The following is a 16,361-nucleotide window of genomic DNA, read 5'->3' on the forward strand; positions in this document are numbered from 1 at the left end:
AACTGCTGACTTCTGTAAGTTAGCAAGCATTCATTAAGTTTTTATTATTTGTCTGACATTGTGCTAAGCGCTTGGGTTACAAAGCATGATAAGGATTTTGAAAAGGCCATTAGATCTGTCAATTAATAGATTGTTGATAACTTTGGAGAGAGCAGTTTCATTTGAATGATGAGGTTGGAAGACAGGTGTGTGTGTAAGCATCTGAGAAGGAGCCAGTAGATAAGGATAGACTGAACATTAGAGAGAGAGGATAACTGTGGGAGCAAGCTACTAGAGAAGATGCAAGGGTTTGGATCAAAGATCCATATAGAGTGTTTTGCCTTGGCAAGGAGAACAGCCACCTCTTTATTTGAAATAGTAGTAAAGAAGATGGTGGGGGGAGACACATGGGCAATATGAGATGAGAGAAGAGAGAGCTCTAGGGGAACAGCCTCGTTTTTTGTTTTGTTTTTTTTTCCAATTAAATATGAGGCAAAGTTCTTGGCTGAAACGGATGGGAGAGGGGGATGATTTGAGGAGGGATGAAAAGGTTTGAAAAAGCCACTGTGGTGAGTGAGATAGTGAGTCACTCTGGGAAGTGTAAAAGGGTTGCCTTGACTGCAGTGAGGGCCCAGTTGGGATGACATAACACAAATCTGTAACAGACTCAGTGCAGTTGCATGATTTTCTCCATTTTTATTCAGCAGCACATGAGTAGTAGCAAAGGAAGGCAAGGCTGTGAGTATCCAGGGGTGAGATTGGGCAAGGAATGAACAGTGTCAGGTCAAAAGAAAGAGAGATTCAAATGTAGAGCCAGAACTGGCAGATCTCGCTTTAAGGAGAGCTGAATGGCTTGCATTTTTATATAAGGAGAAGAGGCATGACTAATTCTCTTAAGCAATGATTATTTTAGGGGTACTTAACCTAGCATCCCATGAAAAATTTTAAAAAATACTTTGATAATTGTATTCCAATATGGCTTTCTTTGGAATCATATGTGTTTTATTTTTTGTGTTTAAAAACATTATTCTGGGAATGGGTCCAAGGGCTTTACCAGATAGCCAAAGGGGTCAAAAACACACAAAATTTTAGAACTCTAGATAGATGTTTCTATGTAATGCCCCCTTCACCCAATGGCTAAGACTAAAAATCTTCTCCAGTTGGTTCAGGATCTTCGTCTCATCTTGCTGTGAGGTTGTAGGAAAATTCTTTATCCACTTCTTTACACTGGCATTCAGAACCCTGCGTGATCTGACTGTGAGCTAACCAGCAAGCTTTATCTCATGCTTCTCCCTTCCACATAATATTCATTTCAGCCAAACTGGATTATTGCTAACTTCTAACTCCAGTTAGTCAAACAGCAATTCACAAGAATTTAGGAAATGCCTACTATGTGCCCGCCAATGAGACACAAAGAAAAATAAAACAATCCTGGCCTCCTATTGAGGTTGAAAATATGTACATCTATAAGTGTAATGAGGGCTTAGTGCATGCCTATATCACCAGGCATGTCATCATCCACATGGAAGATACTGGGGACCTGCTTTTGGGAGACTGGAGAATTACAGTATGAGTAGACTTTCTGCGTTGGTCTACAATGTTAGGAGTGCCCTCTTTCCATTGGCTATTGGCACAGTGGATAGAGTGTTGGGCCTGGAGTCAGGAAGATTCATCTTCAAGAATTGGAATCTGGCTTCAAACACTTGCCAGCTGTGTGACCCTGGGCAAGTCACTTAACCCTGTTTGCCTCAGTTTTCTCATCTATAAAATGAGATGGAGAAGGAAATGACAAACCACTCCAGTATCTCTGCCAGGAAAAAACCAAACGTAGTCACAGAAAGTCAGATGTGACTCAACAACAATAACAAAAACACACACACGCTACATACAAAACACGTACAAAATAAATAAAACGTAATTTGGCAGGGGAGGACTAGGACCTGGGGGAACCAGAGAGGTTTTTACGTTTTCATGGAAATTCAATTAAACATTTAATCAACAAGTATTTATTGAGTGTCTACTATGTGCCAGGCAATGGGATACATGTAGAGTGTGCTTAGCACCTAGTAGGTGGTTAATAAACTTGATCTGATTGATTGAAGATGGTACCTGAGTTTCATCTTAAAGGAAGAAGACTTGCTAAGTAGGAGATAAGGAGAGAGTGAAAGGCAAAGGGGGAAGGTGTAGCTTGATCTTTCACCCTGACTCCAAGGGACCCTCCTAACTTTTCTGTCTCCTTTCCTTCTAGTTCCTCTGTGCCTTCAAGGCTAACTCTGGTGCTCCTTCCTCCAAGAAGCCTCTCTCAAACTTCTAGCACATTCTTTTGCCCTGCTATAGTTTTCTCTAGTATCATAGCTTTGGTATACTTATCTGCTTCCTCCCCACCACTCAATTAGGTTTTCAGTTCCATACAAGTGTACTTAGTGCAAACCAAGTATAGTGAACAGTGCTGGACTTGGAGGCAGGAATGATCTGGGTTCAAGTGCTGCCCCAGATGCTACAGATGTGAGTTTGGGCAACTCCCGAAATTGGAGCCTTAGCTTCTCCATCAGTAAAGTGGAGAGACCTATACCAACTTCACAGGATTGATAAGGCACTTAAAGCCCTTTACCAATATTAAAACATTATATAAATGAAAGTGGTTTTATTTCCTATGTTTTCATCCCCCAAAGAGGTACAGAAACTTGCACAGGGAAAGTGCTTAATGTTTGTCACATCAGATAGAATTGAGGAAGCGATGCCTCCCTCCCATGAACTCCCATCCCCTACTCCTTCCACCACTGTAAGCTTACTACCTATCCCTCTGCTCATACCACAAACCCAGGAACCATTTCTTCCTCATCTGGCCCTACTCCACCCCATCATGCTTTTTAACATCATGTTTTCAGCCATGTTGTGGATAAGTTCACTTACCTTGATAGTGTATTTTCCAGGGATGTACACATTGATAATGAGGTTGATGCACACATTGCCAGTTAACTCAGTGTTTGGGAGGCTCTGAAGAAAAGCATGAGAGAGAAGAGGTATTAGATTAACTACCAGACTGAAGGTCTACAGAGTCATTGTGCTGACCTCATCGTTGTATGCCTGTGAAACATGGACAGTCTACCAGTGCCATGCCAGGAAACTTGACTCGCTTCCATTTGAACTGTCTCAGGAAGATTCCTAAAGATCACCTGGCAGTAAAAGGTACCAGACACCAAGGTCCTTGATCAAACTAAACTGCCAAGCATTCAAACTCTGTTTCAGAGAGAGCAAGTCCAATGGGCTGTCCACATTGTTCAAATGCAAACTGTACACTTACCAATTTTGTGGAGAACTCACACAGGGCAAGCATTCGTATGATGGTTAGAAGAAGCGATAGAAGGACACTTTCAAGGTCTCTCTTAAGAACTTTGGAAGTGATTGTGTGACATGGGAGACGCTGGCATAGGATTGCTCAGCATAGCGTGCCCACATCAGAAAGGGTGCTGTGCTATATGAGTAAAGCAGAATTGAAACAGCTCAAAGGAAATGTAAGACGTGCAAATTTAAAGTATCCGCCCCAAATGTTCGCACGAGCTCATATTGATCTGATCAGCCACAATCAGACACACAGAAATTTGACTCTAGCATAGTGATGGCATTTTGGACCTCTTCAAGAATGAAGGACAACAACCAACCCCACCTCCCACTTCTAGAAATGAACTATGATTAAATTAACTCAACTATGGTTCATAGATGGGATTAGTCTGTCAGTAAATATGCATTTTTTAAAAGTGCTCACTATGTGCCAGAAATTTTGCTTAGTGCTAAAGATATAAATAAATGCAAAAACGGTCCCTGTTCCTAAGGCAATTACATCATTTTGGGAAAGGCAAGAAGGTATATACAAGAGTATATAGAGAATAGGCTATACAGATTAATCAGTCTATTCCCCTTTGACCCTGCTCACCATCTCTGGAACTTTTCATAGGAAAGTACCTCTCTCTGGTCATCACTCCTCAATGTACATGGTTTTCCCCATCAGAACATAATTATGGACAGAAGATCCCAACGCAAACAAGAAAAACCGTCTCTACCTTCAAGGAACTTATATTTCAATTGGGAACACATAAAGGGGGACTGGAAGAGAAGGGAGGTAAGCAGATGACATGGAGATCTGCATGCGATGATGTGGAGAGATGATGTAGGGGCCTAATTCCAGGCAACATGGGAGACCAATGTTCTAGGGGCAGAATCCAGTGTTCTGTATCTGGAGGGGAATGAAGACTATGGCCTGAGGGCTAACAAGATATAAAAAGAGCTCTTAAGAGCTGAGCAGGGACCATCTTTGCTTTTGTATTGTATCTGCAGCTCTTAGCACAATGTTTAGCACGCATTAAGAGGTGAATAAATGCTTTTGAAAATTCATTTTATTCATTCACTCATTGATTCATATCTATCTTTCCATTTGGATTCCACATGTTTCCCAAAATTTAACACTCAACCTGCTGGAGGCTTTCCTTGATTTATCCTTACCATGTGACATATCCCTTTCACCTGAAGAGGTGACATCACCTCTTTGCCAAGGCAAACCCCTCTTATATGCATAAGTAAATCCATTCTGTTTCTTTTTCTTCAGCAGACTGCCTCCCCACTATTATCCCTACTCTCTTATCTTCAGTCATTCCCTGTCTACTGGGTGCTTCCCTACCAACAAACATTCCTATGTCTCCTCCATCTTCAAAAGACCCTCCTGTTCCATCCATCCTTACTAAATATTTCTCTATATCTGTCTCCTCTCTTTTGTGGGAAACTCCTTTAGAAGGCTTTCTATAACCAGTCCCTCCCCTTCCTTTCCTCTCACTCTCTTCTTAATTCTCTGGTCTGGCTTCTCACCTCATCGTTTTCTGACCTTATCATACAACTGAAATTACTCTTTCCAAAGTTACCCAAGGATCTCTTAATTGCCAAACAGAATGGTAATTTCTTCACCTCATCCTTCTTGACCTCTGTCCAGCTTTTGATACCTTGGATTACCCTCTTCTCCTTTATAATCTCTTCTTTCTAGGTTGATTTCCCTTGGTTCTCCTCCCAGCTGACGCTCCTTCTCACAGTCTCCTTTCCTAAATCTGCATCCACGCCATGCCATCTAAAAGCCGGCGTCTCACTCCTGGTTTTGTCCCGAGCCTTTTTCTCTTCTCCCTCTGTAGATTTCACTTGGCAATTTCAACAGCTCCCAAGATTCAACGATCATGTCTAAACCGATGATTTTCAAACCTGCTTATCTCCCCTAATCTCTCTGACCTCCCGTGTGCCTACCAGACATCTCGAATTGGGTGTGCTATATCTTAAACTCAACATGTCCAAAAACTGAACTCCTTATCTTTCCCCCAAAACCCTTCCCTGTATCTGTGCAAGGCTTTGGGAGAAAGAAATCTATCTTGTCTGTGATGCTGAGTAAGCACCACCTACAGGCCAACTGTGGGGTGTAATGCAGAGCGCCCGAATCTGGATGCAGAAAACCTCAGCTCGAATCCTAACTCTTCTCTCTACCAGTTACCTGGGACACGTCCATGGGCCTCAGATGCCCCTTTTGTCAAAGGAAAGGATTGGTTTAGATGACTTCTGAACTGTCTTGCAGGTTGTTCCCCCCTCCCCGAACCCACGCGCCCTAATAATCAGGGAAGCCATGGCCGCAAGGTGGCACTAGACTGCGGTCAAAGACTGGCTCCAGACAGGCAGTCAATACTGGGGGATTTAGGGGGAGAGATCGTTCCTGGGTGTACGGGGAGGGGGCGGCTGTCAGGCTGCCCGTCCCGTCCTCGGGGCCGGCCCTGGGGAAAAGGGTCCGGAAGGATCTGAGCCCTGGGCTCCCAGGACGCTCATCAGCCAGCCCAGGGCTGCGCCAGGCCTAGAGCAGTGCGTGCATTGGGGTGCTGGGGGGCCCTGGAGGAGAGGGAGTTTCCTGGGGGTGGAAGGGGCCCCCCTAGGGAGCGGAACGGGGGGCGGGAGGGCGGAAGGGGCTCTCGGCCGAGCTACCGCCGCGCAGGGGGGCGTGCCTCGGGGAGCTGGGGGCTCGCTTTGGGGAGGGGACGACCGAAGTGGTGGGCGGAGGAGGGGGGCTCCGGGTCTCGCCTCCTCGGGTCTGCAACAAGGTTGCGTCACCTCTGCCACTGCGGCGCCAGGTTGTCCCAGCGCGCGGCCCGCGCTGCGGGATGCCCGCCCCCGCCCCCGCTCCGGCCCCCGCCCCCGCTCCGGCTCCCGCTCCGGCTCGCGGGGCTGCGGGGCTTCCCCGGCAGCGGGCGGGGGCGGGGGCGCCGGGCCCCGAAGCTCGCCGAACCTGTCCCGTGCCCTTCCGGGAGGCGGGAGCCGCCGCCGCCCAGGTCGGCCCTTCGTTGCGGGGCCGCAGCAGGGAAGGGGAGGCGAGGGGAGGGGGCGGGGGGGGCCGCAGCCCATCCGCCAGAGGCAGGCGGGGGGAACCGCGCAAAGGGGCGGGGCTGCCGGCGCGGGGAGCAGGAGGGGGGAGGAGGAGAGGGCTCGGCCCCCGCCCACTATGCAAATCGGCGCCTCCTGGTTGGGGTGGCTGGGGCCGCGCGGGGCTGGATATAAGGCGGCTTGGGAACAATACGTCCGGCTCCCGGCTCCCGGCTTTGATCCTCCGAGCTCCAGCTCGGTCGGTGTGGGAGGGAGGGAGTGAGTGAGTGTGTGTGTGTGTGCCCCTGCGCGCATGCCAGTGAGTGTGTGCATGTGTGCGGGGTGCGCGCGGGGGGTGCATGTGTGCAGGCGGCCCGGAGCGCGCGGGGGAGCCGGCTCCCTCCAGGTGTGGGGCCGTCGGAGCCAGGTGAGACGTTGGCTTGGTCACCCCTGGAAGGGGGGGGAATCGGGGGCACTCCTGGGACCCAGGCACCGACCCCCGCCCCAGCACCGCCTCGCCCCAAAGTAGCTCGACTTTGGCCGAGCCTGGGAAAGTTTGCTTTTAACTCTCCCTTCCTCATTTCCAGCCGCCTGCTCCCCGCGGCCCCTGGCTCTGGCTGCGGGCTCTACGAGGGGGGAGTGGCCCCAGCGCCCAGCCCGGGCGCGCCTCGGGACTCTGCTGCCGGAGGGAGGAATGGGGTCAGCTCTCGGGGGAAGGCGCCGGGGCCAGCCAGGGGTGGGGGCTCAGATCGGCCGCCCGAGGGGGGGGCGTGGATCTGGAGGGGGAGGCGCTTGGCTTATCTGTTTGGGGCTGGGGGATTCACTCTGGGCGCCTGGGGGAGGGAGGCAGGCGGCAGGCAGAGGGAAGGAAGGAAGAGGGGAGGGCGGCAGGCAGGCAGGCCGGCGGAGAGGAGTGGGAGGGAGGGGCGACGGGTCTTCTTCCTGGAGCCACGGCCCCCCAGCCCACCGGTGCCCCCATCCCCCCTTCCTGCAGGGAGCGGAGATGGACTTCGACTCGTATCAACATTATTTCTACGACTGTGACTACGAGGAAGATTTCTACCGCTCCACGGCGCCCAGCGAAGACATCTGGAAGAAATTCGAGCTGGTTCCCTCGCCCCCCATGTCGCCCCCGTGGGGCTCGGGCTCTAGCCCGGGTGCCTGTTGCTCGTCAGCCGCCAGTGGGCCACCCGAGCCGTGGCCGGGGGGCTGCGGGGTAGACGAGGCGGAGGGCCGGGGCTACTCCAAGGCGCTGGCCAGGAACTACGCCTCCATCATCCGCAGTGACTGCATGTGGAGCGGCTTCTCCGCCCGGGAGCGGCTGGAGAAAGTGATGAACGACAAACTCTCTGCGGCCGCCGCGGCAGCCGCGACACCCAAAGGGAATCCGGCCAAGCCAACGGCCTCGGCAGACCCGGGCTGCGGCCACCCGGGGCCCGAGGGTGTGGATCCCACGGCCGTGTTCCCCTGCGCCCCGGGCGAACCCAAGCCTCAAGCCTTCTCGGGCTCGGAGAGCCAAAGCGATTCCGGTAAGGACTCAGCCTGCCGGGGACCCTTGAGGACCGGGGGAGGGGATAGAGCCCACCTTAGGGTGGCTGCTGGGGCCCGGGACCGCCAGGCAGCTAGGGAGAACTCGGGTCACCTTTCCCTGCCCCTCCTAGACAGGTGTTAGTGCTATCTGGAGCCGGGAGGTTGGACCAGCTGGCTGCTCCGGGATCCATCCAGGCTAAAACCTGAAGGCTGCCCTCTCCACCTTGCCTCTTGGGGCACAGAGCCCCCTAGCCGCTTCTCTCTCACACACGTGGGTGTGTTGGTAAATAGACTGAAGCCCCAAAGGAACAAAAGGGGGTGGGAGTTAAAGGCTTCTTCCTGGGAGTTGGGGAAAGGAGGAGACCCCACTGAGTCTGACGGGAAGGTGTCCCTAGGGCCCCAGTGCCGGGGTTTCTGTTGTCCTTTTGCATAGTATTATAGGATTTTAAAAATGGAGGTCATTTGGTCTAATTCTCAACTTTTTAGAAGAAGAGGGCCCTGCCCAGAGTCCCACAACTAGCTAAGTGGTAGGGCTTCCAAGCAGGTCCCCTGACTCCCAGATTTTTCTACTGGGATATCTCAATGGGGGGCAGTAAAGGAATCCTTGGGGCCAACATTGCTCCCTCTTTTCTTGGAAGCCCCTCAAACTCCCCAGGTGTTGAAATCAATAAACATTTAATTGCCTGTTCTGAAAAACACTATGGTAGCTCCTGAGGGTGAGAGCCTATTTTCTGCCAGAAATGTATCTGTTCAGCTTGTTCATGGGGTTATAACTTGTCTGGGAACAAAAAAGATGAAACCTTAGAAAACGTCTGTTCCCCCCTTCCCCACAGCCCCCAAACTCAGCACATTTTTATAAGGAACTCAGGCCCAGAGAAGATCATTATTACTTGCCCAAGGTTATGCAGGTAGTAAGTGTCTGGATCTTGCCTCCCAAATCTGCACTTTTCTTAGTTGCCTTGCTGCATGGAGGTGGCAGAATATTCTTTGTCCCAGTTTTCTCTCTCCTTCCCTTGGGGACTTTGGGGAATTGATCTGAGAATGCCAAGTTAGTTTCTGTTAAAGTGGATCCTACTTGTACTTCTGGCACCTCAGGCTTGGTTAGCCTTTGCTCATCTTATCTTTTCCAAGTTAGGAGAGTGACAGATCTTTGCTAAGGACCTGGCTCCATTACAAATAAATGGAGAACCATCACCCCTGCCCCCAACCTCAGAGATACTGCTCCTAGGAACGTGAGGGCAAACTAGGGCAATTTTGTCCAAAGGGTAGACAGGCATGCCAGACAACTCAGACCCCTTTTTTCCTCCACAGTCTAGTATCCAGAGGGGAGTTTATGCTGGGATGGTTGGCATACTGCCTTCCATCCACAGTAGTCAAGATTTACAGGGTTTGAAAGGGACCTTAAAACATAAGATGTCAGCTGGAAGGGTCTGACTCTCATTTTATAGGGAGGGAAACAGGTACTCAGCCCCAAGGCCAGTTTAGTGAAATGGCAGAGCCCTGGGTCTTTTAACTCTGTAGTCCAGGGATCCTGCTGATGGGGATGGGATCTGAACCCCTAAAAGGAAAAGCTTGTGTTTACTGGTTTGAACAGGAGGCCCACGGTGGTGGTTGGAAGGAGAAGAAGATGGTTTTCTCTCCAACAGCCCTGCTTTTGGAATGCTCCAGGGAGGCAGGGGCAGGGACCGGGGCCAGAGTGGGGGCCCTGAATGTGGTACTCTTTTCAACCTTAACAATGAAAGGAATCACTTTTTTCTCGGGTTGCTCCTCACAGAATCTTTTCTAAAGCCGGAGGCTTGACACCTTGCAAATCAACCTTCCTTTGTGGGTGTGTTCTGTGGCTTTTTTTTTTTAAATGTTACTTTTCTTCAAGCTTTACTTACTGACCTGGCCTTTCACCTGAACCTGTTTCCAGGGCCCCTGGCTCTGGGATGGCCACATGGCCTGGGAACAAAAAGCAACAGATTGCAAACAATGAGGGGGGTGGGAACAATGACTGACATGGAAGATCAGCCAATGAGAGGTTGAGAACTGACTGAAGCAGCATTCCAAACAGCAGCGAACTAGCCAATCCCGAGCCTAGGCCAAGAAGAGCTGAATGGGCCAGTTTTATTAATGGGGAAATAATGCAATTGTTCCCACAATGCAAGTTTGAGTCACAAAGGGGCTTAAGTATCTTGATATGCAAAGAGCTTAGGAAATGAGTTCAAAGAGCCTAGCTTTGGTGCAGTTAGAAATGTGTGTAGGAGAAGTAGGCTGAACAGGCCAGATTTCCTTACTCTCCACTGTACCTCTGGGAGCCTCCCTCTAGCTTCAGAAGAATTTGGGGGAGTGACCTTCCCAGGCATGGAGTGAGTCAGGTACCACTCCTAGGAGCCTTGCCTTACCCCAGCAGTTTACACAATATTAATATTAACACCCAAAGGGTTGCAGATTGCTTAGAGGGAAGCCAAGTGGTGTAAGTAGCTGGGGATCTAGATTCGGGGATCTGAGGGTCTGATTTTTAAGAGCAGCTCTGCCTACTTGCTACCTTGGGAGAAAGCAGAATGACAGGATTGGCCGGGATGGTCTCCCAGGACCTGTGACCCCTCTTGAGTCCTAGAAAAGGGTCACAGATAGAGAATCCTAAACACGCAGTTTGTGGTTAAGTAATTAGCATAGCTAGTATCAGAGCAGGATTTGAACACCGGGCCCTTCACTAGTGCATTCTCTTGCCACCCACCCCTTCCAGTGGGGCAGTCCTTCTGTTGACAGATGGATAGCTTAAGACATTGCTAGTGGTCTATCTGTCCAGTACCCCAGACCTGCCTCTTTCATTTCAAAACCTGTAGTCCTCCAAAACCTAGAAAACCTTTCTGGGAGCCATGTTTGGAAGCCTGGAGGAGGGACCACCTGTGGGTGATGAATGTTCCCCAAGCCCATTGAGCCCAAGAGTGAAATGCTCTTAAGGACAGCCCCTTCCCTCCCCTAGGGGGGAACCAGGGCACATTGCAGCCCCTCTGTCTGTCTCTGAAAGTCTTCCCGCTGAATGAGACGACCGAATGGCGAGGTAGGGGGATAATAGGATTTATAACTTGTGAAAAGTAACAATGGCCCGAGTGCGAGCTGTGCTGGGCAGGAACAAAGGGCCCAGCTCTGCCCCTAGACCCCTCATTTACAATTCTGATTGCGCATGAAAGAGTCCGACCAGGAGAAGATCTTTATAGCTCAACTTTGTCCCAGGCTAGTGGGGCACCCTCTCCTCTCCTCTTCCCTTCCATGGGGGAGGGGAGAGCCTGGCCAGGCTGGGGACTCTTTTGTTTTATCTAAACCTTGCTGTGCCAAAGGAAATTGGAGAATATTTTTCTTCTTCCACCACTTTGTAGGGAGCAAATCAGCTGGCTTTCAGATCCCCTGTCTCTTGGGAGCTGTTGCTGCCTGGCTTGGGAAGTAGCATCATCTGCCTCTTAGCTCTCAGCCCCCAGAGCAAGATACCAAAGCCTCAATGCCAAAATTGTTGAAATCCCCTCCTTCAGTGCCCAGCTAAGGTCAAACCCTCCCTGATCCCTTACATCTATAACTGACCCGTAGACTCACAGGATATTAGAACAGGTTGTACATGAGGCAACCAAGGCCATTTTATAGATGGGGAAACTGAGGTTCATGATCTCTAAGTTACAGAGCAAGCAAAGGGCAGGACAGGGATCTGAGCCCATATTTCTTTATACTGATGCTCGATGATCCCTGCCTCTAATAAACATAACCTCTATAGAACTTTGTACAGTACTTCCTTCCAAAAACCCTAAAAAATCCATAATGAGCATTAGTATTAATACCCCAACTTTTGGATGAAGAAAGTGATTTGCCCAAGTTCTTAAGGATCAATGGACCTTAGAGGCAATCCAAAGAGCTGAGTTCAAATGTTGCTTCAGAGACCTACCATCTGTGTGATTTGGGGCAAGTCATGTAGTCCTCAGTTCAGGAGGAATAAGGAGAGTGATCATCTAGTCAGATAACCCTTGAGGCCCCTTCCAGTCCTTGATACTAGGATTCTCCCCCTTTTAGAATAATATTAGAAAAAGTGAGTATGTAATTCTATTATTATTTTGGTCTTTGTAACCTCAGTGCCTGGCATGTAGTAGGCATTTAATGCTTGCTGAGAGTAATAAGTGCCAGACTTGGGATGTGAATGAATCTGGGTCCAGATCCAGGGCTGCTACCACTAGGCCATACTACCTCGTATCTATTATCTTTTAGTCTCATCTGAATCTCCATGACCCCTTTTGGGGTTTTCTTGGCAAAGATACTGAAGTGGTTTGCCATTTCCTTTTCATTTTACAGATGAGGAAACTGAGGTAAACAGGATTGAAGTGAATTGTCATGGGTCAGTCATACAGTAGCAGTAGTAAGTGTCTGAAACTGGATTGGAACTCAGGTCCTTTTGACTCAAGGGCTGATACTTTATCCACTACACTGCCTAGCTGTCTACCTCCTAGGAACTAGAACCAGGATTTAGGCCATATCTGGGGATCATTCTGCTGTGCCTAGAAGACTGGATCTTTCTGGGCCTATTGTTTGAATTCTCATTCTAATAATAATGATGGCTTTTACATAGTGCTTTCTATGGCTTTCACAAGGTACTTTGAAGGCTTGTGAAGCACCTTGCAGATGCTTCCAGTGGGATCTTGGCCAAGGTCCTTGGCCTCCATTTCCTTATTTGAACTTAAGGCTTTAGAAGGTGGAGTCGGAGGATCTGGGCTTGCCTCCTGGCTCTGCCTGCCTGGGAGTTGGAAGGGACCTCAGCAACCACCTAGTCCAACTCCTTCACTTGACAGATGGGGAGACTGAGGCCTGGGCCTCATGCACAATAGAGTAATAAAGCATCAAGGCTGGGATTTGAACCCAAGGTTCCTACTCCAAGGCATTCATTTTGCCTTCCCACAGTGGCTTTCCTCCATGGGACCTTAGCCCATTTTACTTCTCTGAACCTCATTTTCCTCATCTGTCAAATGATGGAGTTGAATTAGGTAACCTAAGGGCCTTCTGAGCCCCACATCTATGGTCCTGTCTACCTACCTCATTCTAACTAGCTTGGTGCACATGTCCCATCATTGACTGTGAACTCCTTGAGGCCAGACACTGGGTTTTCTGGTCTTTATCCTTATAGCCTCAGCTAGACACATCCTTGCATCTAGTAGGCATTTTAGTCATTTTCTTTCCTTCCTTCTTGTTCAGAGGGTGAAGAGATTGATGTAGTGACGGTGGAGAGGAGGCAGTCCCTCAGTGTCCGGAAGCCAGTCACCATCACAGTTCGAGCTGACCCCCTGGACCCCTGCATGAAACATTTCCACATCTCCATCCACCAACAGCAGCATAACTATGCTGCGCGATTCCCCCCAGACAGCTGTCCTCAGGAGGGGACTCTGGAGGAGGAGGCAGGGGAGGAAGAGGAAGAGGAGGAAGAAGAAGTAGAGGAGCTTGTGGGTCCCCCAGGGCCTACCAGCCCCCCATCTTCAGAAATGGGGCCCAGCCAGTCCAGGCCAGCCTCTTCTGATACCGAGGACGTGACCAAGAGGAAAAACCACAACTTCTTGGAACGGAAGAGGCGGAATGACCTCCGCTCTCGATTCCTGGCACTGCGGGATCAGGTGCCTGCCCTGGGCAGCTGCACCAAGACTCCTAAGGTGGTCATCCTCAGCAAGGCCCTGGAGTATCTGCAGACATTGGTGAGTGCTGAGAAGACTATGGCCTTAGAGAAGAGGCATCTCAGGGCAAGACAGCAGCAGCTACAGAAGAGACTCGCTCAGCTCACTGGCCACTAACTTACCAAAAAAGACAGAGCTGGGGTTCTCATTGTGGAAAACAGACTTCTATTTTTCTGCCCTTCCCTCTTGGTAATTTGCACATTTTGGGTCCCATGGGACTGACTGGACTATCGATCCCAGAATGCACTGCGGCCAAATGCACGCACTTGCGCTGTCTCTCTCTGACACACACACAAACACACACACACAATGGCTTGCATTCTTGGAACCTTCAAAAGACTGTCTTGGCATGTTGCACCACACCCTCCCCCTTTGCTCCCCAGCTCCCCTGCCTCATTTAGGGGGACAGTCTCTGTCCAACAAAGCAGCTGCCTGAGGGAGGGGCTTTGGGGTGCCGCTCTGGGAGAAAAGCAAGGCATGACAGATGCTGAGCGACAGGTGGTGTCCTCCAGTGGTGTCGTGCTCCCTGAAATCACACCCTCTGCGGAGCTCAGGGGTTGGTCACGGTGAGGGATGCTCCTGCTGAGGCTGTCCCTGTGGGGTTAGCTGAGGACAGCTGGGCTTTGAGGCTGACGACTCAAGATACTTTTTCCAGTGGATACGTGAGCTGTTTTCTCTGGAGAGGAGCCTGGAGACTTCCTCACTACAGAGACCCTTACCTCTGTGCTAAACACTTTACAGTAGCCGAGAGGTTGGCAACCTTTTGATGAAGCTACAAACTTGCAAACAGAGTCTTCTGCGAACTGAAGACCTGCCTCGGAAGGCAAAGGGGTTAACCTAGCCACCAAAACTGCATTTTGTTTTCCCTTCACTAGAGGCTTCTGGTGGCTGGGTGTGAGACCCGAGGTGGGATCCTATTGATATGCCCTCAATCGTCCTAGTGATAAGGGATACTCTTCAAATCCCATTGAAGCTGATCTTAGCAGCAAGGCTTTGGGTAGGACCTAGTTCCAGGAATAGGGCCTGCCTTGGTGTGCACCCCACCCCACCCCCTAACCATTGGCACTCATGACTTAAATGGAGTCAGGTGGTGGGGAGCGAGGGTGTGGTACCTGGTGGTGGGGAAGGTTGGAGTTAGGAAATGATTCTATCTTCTTTCTTCCTTCTAGCCGAAGCCCTAGAGTAGTGGTAGGTTCTGAAGAGCTGTCCCAGTCTTGCATGCCTCTTTCCCACAGCATCAATGGCTTCTCCAGCTGTCCTTGTTCTCCTGGCCTGTTCTCATAGCCTGGCATGACTAAAACTCTTCCTTAGAGTTTCCTTCGAGAGCTCAGGGGCTCAGCTGGTTGGCCAGGCCCTCTGGGAATCTGGCTTTCATTCCAGAGTGGACCTGCTGAAATAACCCAGAGTACTAGATATGGAAGATGTGGCCAATGGCAGGTCCCCAGGGTACAATCCAAGGCCAAGACCAAACTCCGGTTGCTTTATCATATGAGCTCATGCCGTATCTGGGTATACTACATCCAATTCTGGTGCAATGCTAATCTGGGAATGAGGTTGAATTAAACTCATGCCAGGCTATGAAAGCATAGGATTTTAGAGCTGGAAGGATAGTTTAGTACAATCTTTTCATTTTACAGGTGAGGAAAGTGAGGCCCAGAGAGGCCTCTGAGGTCACAGAGATCATAAGAGACAAACCAGGAATTCAGACCCAGGACCTCTAATTCCCCAATCCCATGCGCTACCTACTGTTTTGTGCTGGTGACTACCTATTGAGGATGTTGTAGAGAGCATCCATCCACCCATCCATCTATTAGGCAGAGAGTTGAACTAGGTGAACCCTAAGAGCCCTCTTAGGAATCTAATTTCAGGAACCACCTGACTGGGTAGTGGGAGGGATCGATATGTCAACCTCCTATAGCCATTTGACAGCTTGACACTCTGGTGCGTTTATTAGGCTGTAGGTTTTGGATTGCCCCCCACCTCTAAAGTGCCCCCCCAAGAATACACACAAGTGTGGTTCTGACTGGCACCTGACTCCAGGTGTGAGGAGGGACTGGAAGCTCTGATATCTGCTTCCAAAGTTTTTTCAATCAGATGGTGACCCTGGACCCTAGAGACCATCAGGCTAAAGGGTTGAGGCCCTTCTGATAGCTAGTTGGGTATACCCTAAGAATGAGGGGCCCATCCTGAATGATAAGAATTCTATAAGTCGTTATTGGGACGGAACCAAGGTTGCTGACTTCTTTATTGTCTGTGGGAAGACTGGGTTGGGTTTGGGTTTGGGTTTCTACCAGAAGCTGCTGTTGGGTGTCGGGTTGGGGAGACTGGTTTCTATACTGTATTTTTGTATGACTTTTGCAAAGTATTGTTAATTGTTTTTGTACAAGAAAGGCCTCCCAGCTCATGTCCCTGTTACAAGGGTTTGATTTATTTCCAAAGGCAAATATGCCTGAATTTTTGTATTGCAATTCTTTAGTTGTGATTAACCTCCCAATTAAGAACTGTTCCCTATACCTCTAACCCCGAACCATCATCAACATTTAATAAAAGACTTCTCAAAGTAGTTGGCAATGCATGTTCTCTCCACGACCCCAGTGCAGGGGGAGAGCCAGGCAGGGGAGAAGGTGCTCTGCCCCAGGTCCCTACTTCATTAGGTCACAAAGTTCTAGTTGAGGGAGCAGTGGGGAGGGAGACCCCCATAATACAGATGAACGGATTTGAGGCATTAATCTAATCCCCTCATTTTACAGATGGGGAAACTGAGATCCAGAGAGAAAAAGTGATTTATCC

General features: G+C 49.8%; 1 protein-coding gene across 2 annotated transcripts; it reads left to right on the plus strand.

Annotated features, from left to right (window-relative positions):
• The first annotated feature begins 5,781 nt into the window (after positions 1 to 5,781).
• On the plus strand, positions 5,782 to 16,134 carry MYCL (MYCL proto-oncogene, bHLH transcription factor). Of its 2 annotated transcripts, none has more exons than XM_072609939.1 (3): positions 5,782 to 5,862; positions 7,352 to 7,886; positions 13,102 to 16,134. In XM_072609939.1, exons 2-3 carry the CDS (start codon positions 7,361 to 7,363, stop codon positions 13,686 to 13,688), a joined length of 1,113 nt encoding a protein of 370 aa, XP_072466040.1. In that variant the 5' UTR covers positions 5,782 to 5,862; positions 7,352 to 7,360; the 3' UTR covers positions 13,689 to 16,134. The 2 variants fall into 2 exon arrangements, with proteins under 2 accessions (XP_072466040.1, XP_072466039.1); XM_072609938.1 differs by lacking the exon at positions 5,782 to 5,862 and adding an exon at positions 6,502 to 6,784.
• The last annotated feature ends 227 nt before the right edge of the window (positions 16,135 to 16,361 follow it).

The sequence above is a fragment of the Notamacropus eugenii genome, chromosome 5 (assembly GCF_028372415.1).
Source record: "Notamacropus eugenii isolate mMacEug1 chromosome 5, mMacEug1.pri_v2, whole genome shotgun sequence".
In the NCBI taxonomy this organism is placed as follows: domain Eukaryota; kingdom Metazoa; phylum Chordata; class Mammalia; order Diprotodontia; family Macropodidae; genus Notamacropus; species Notamacropus eugenii.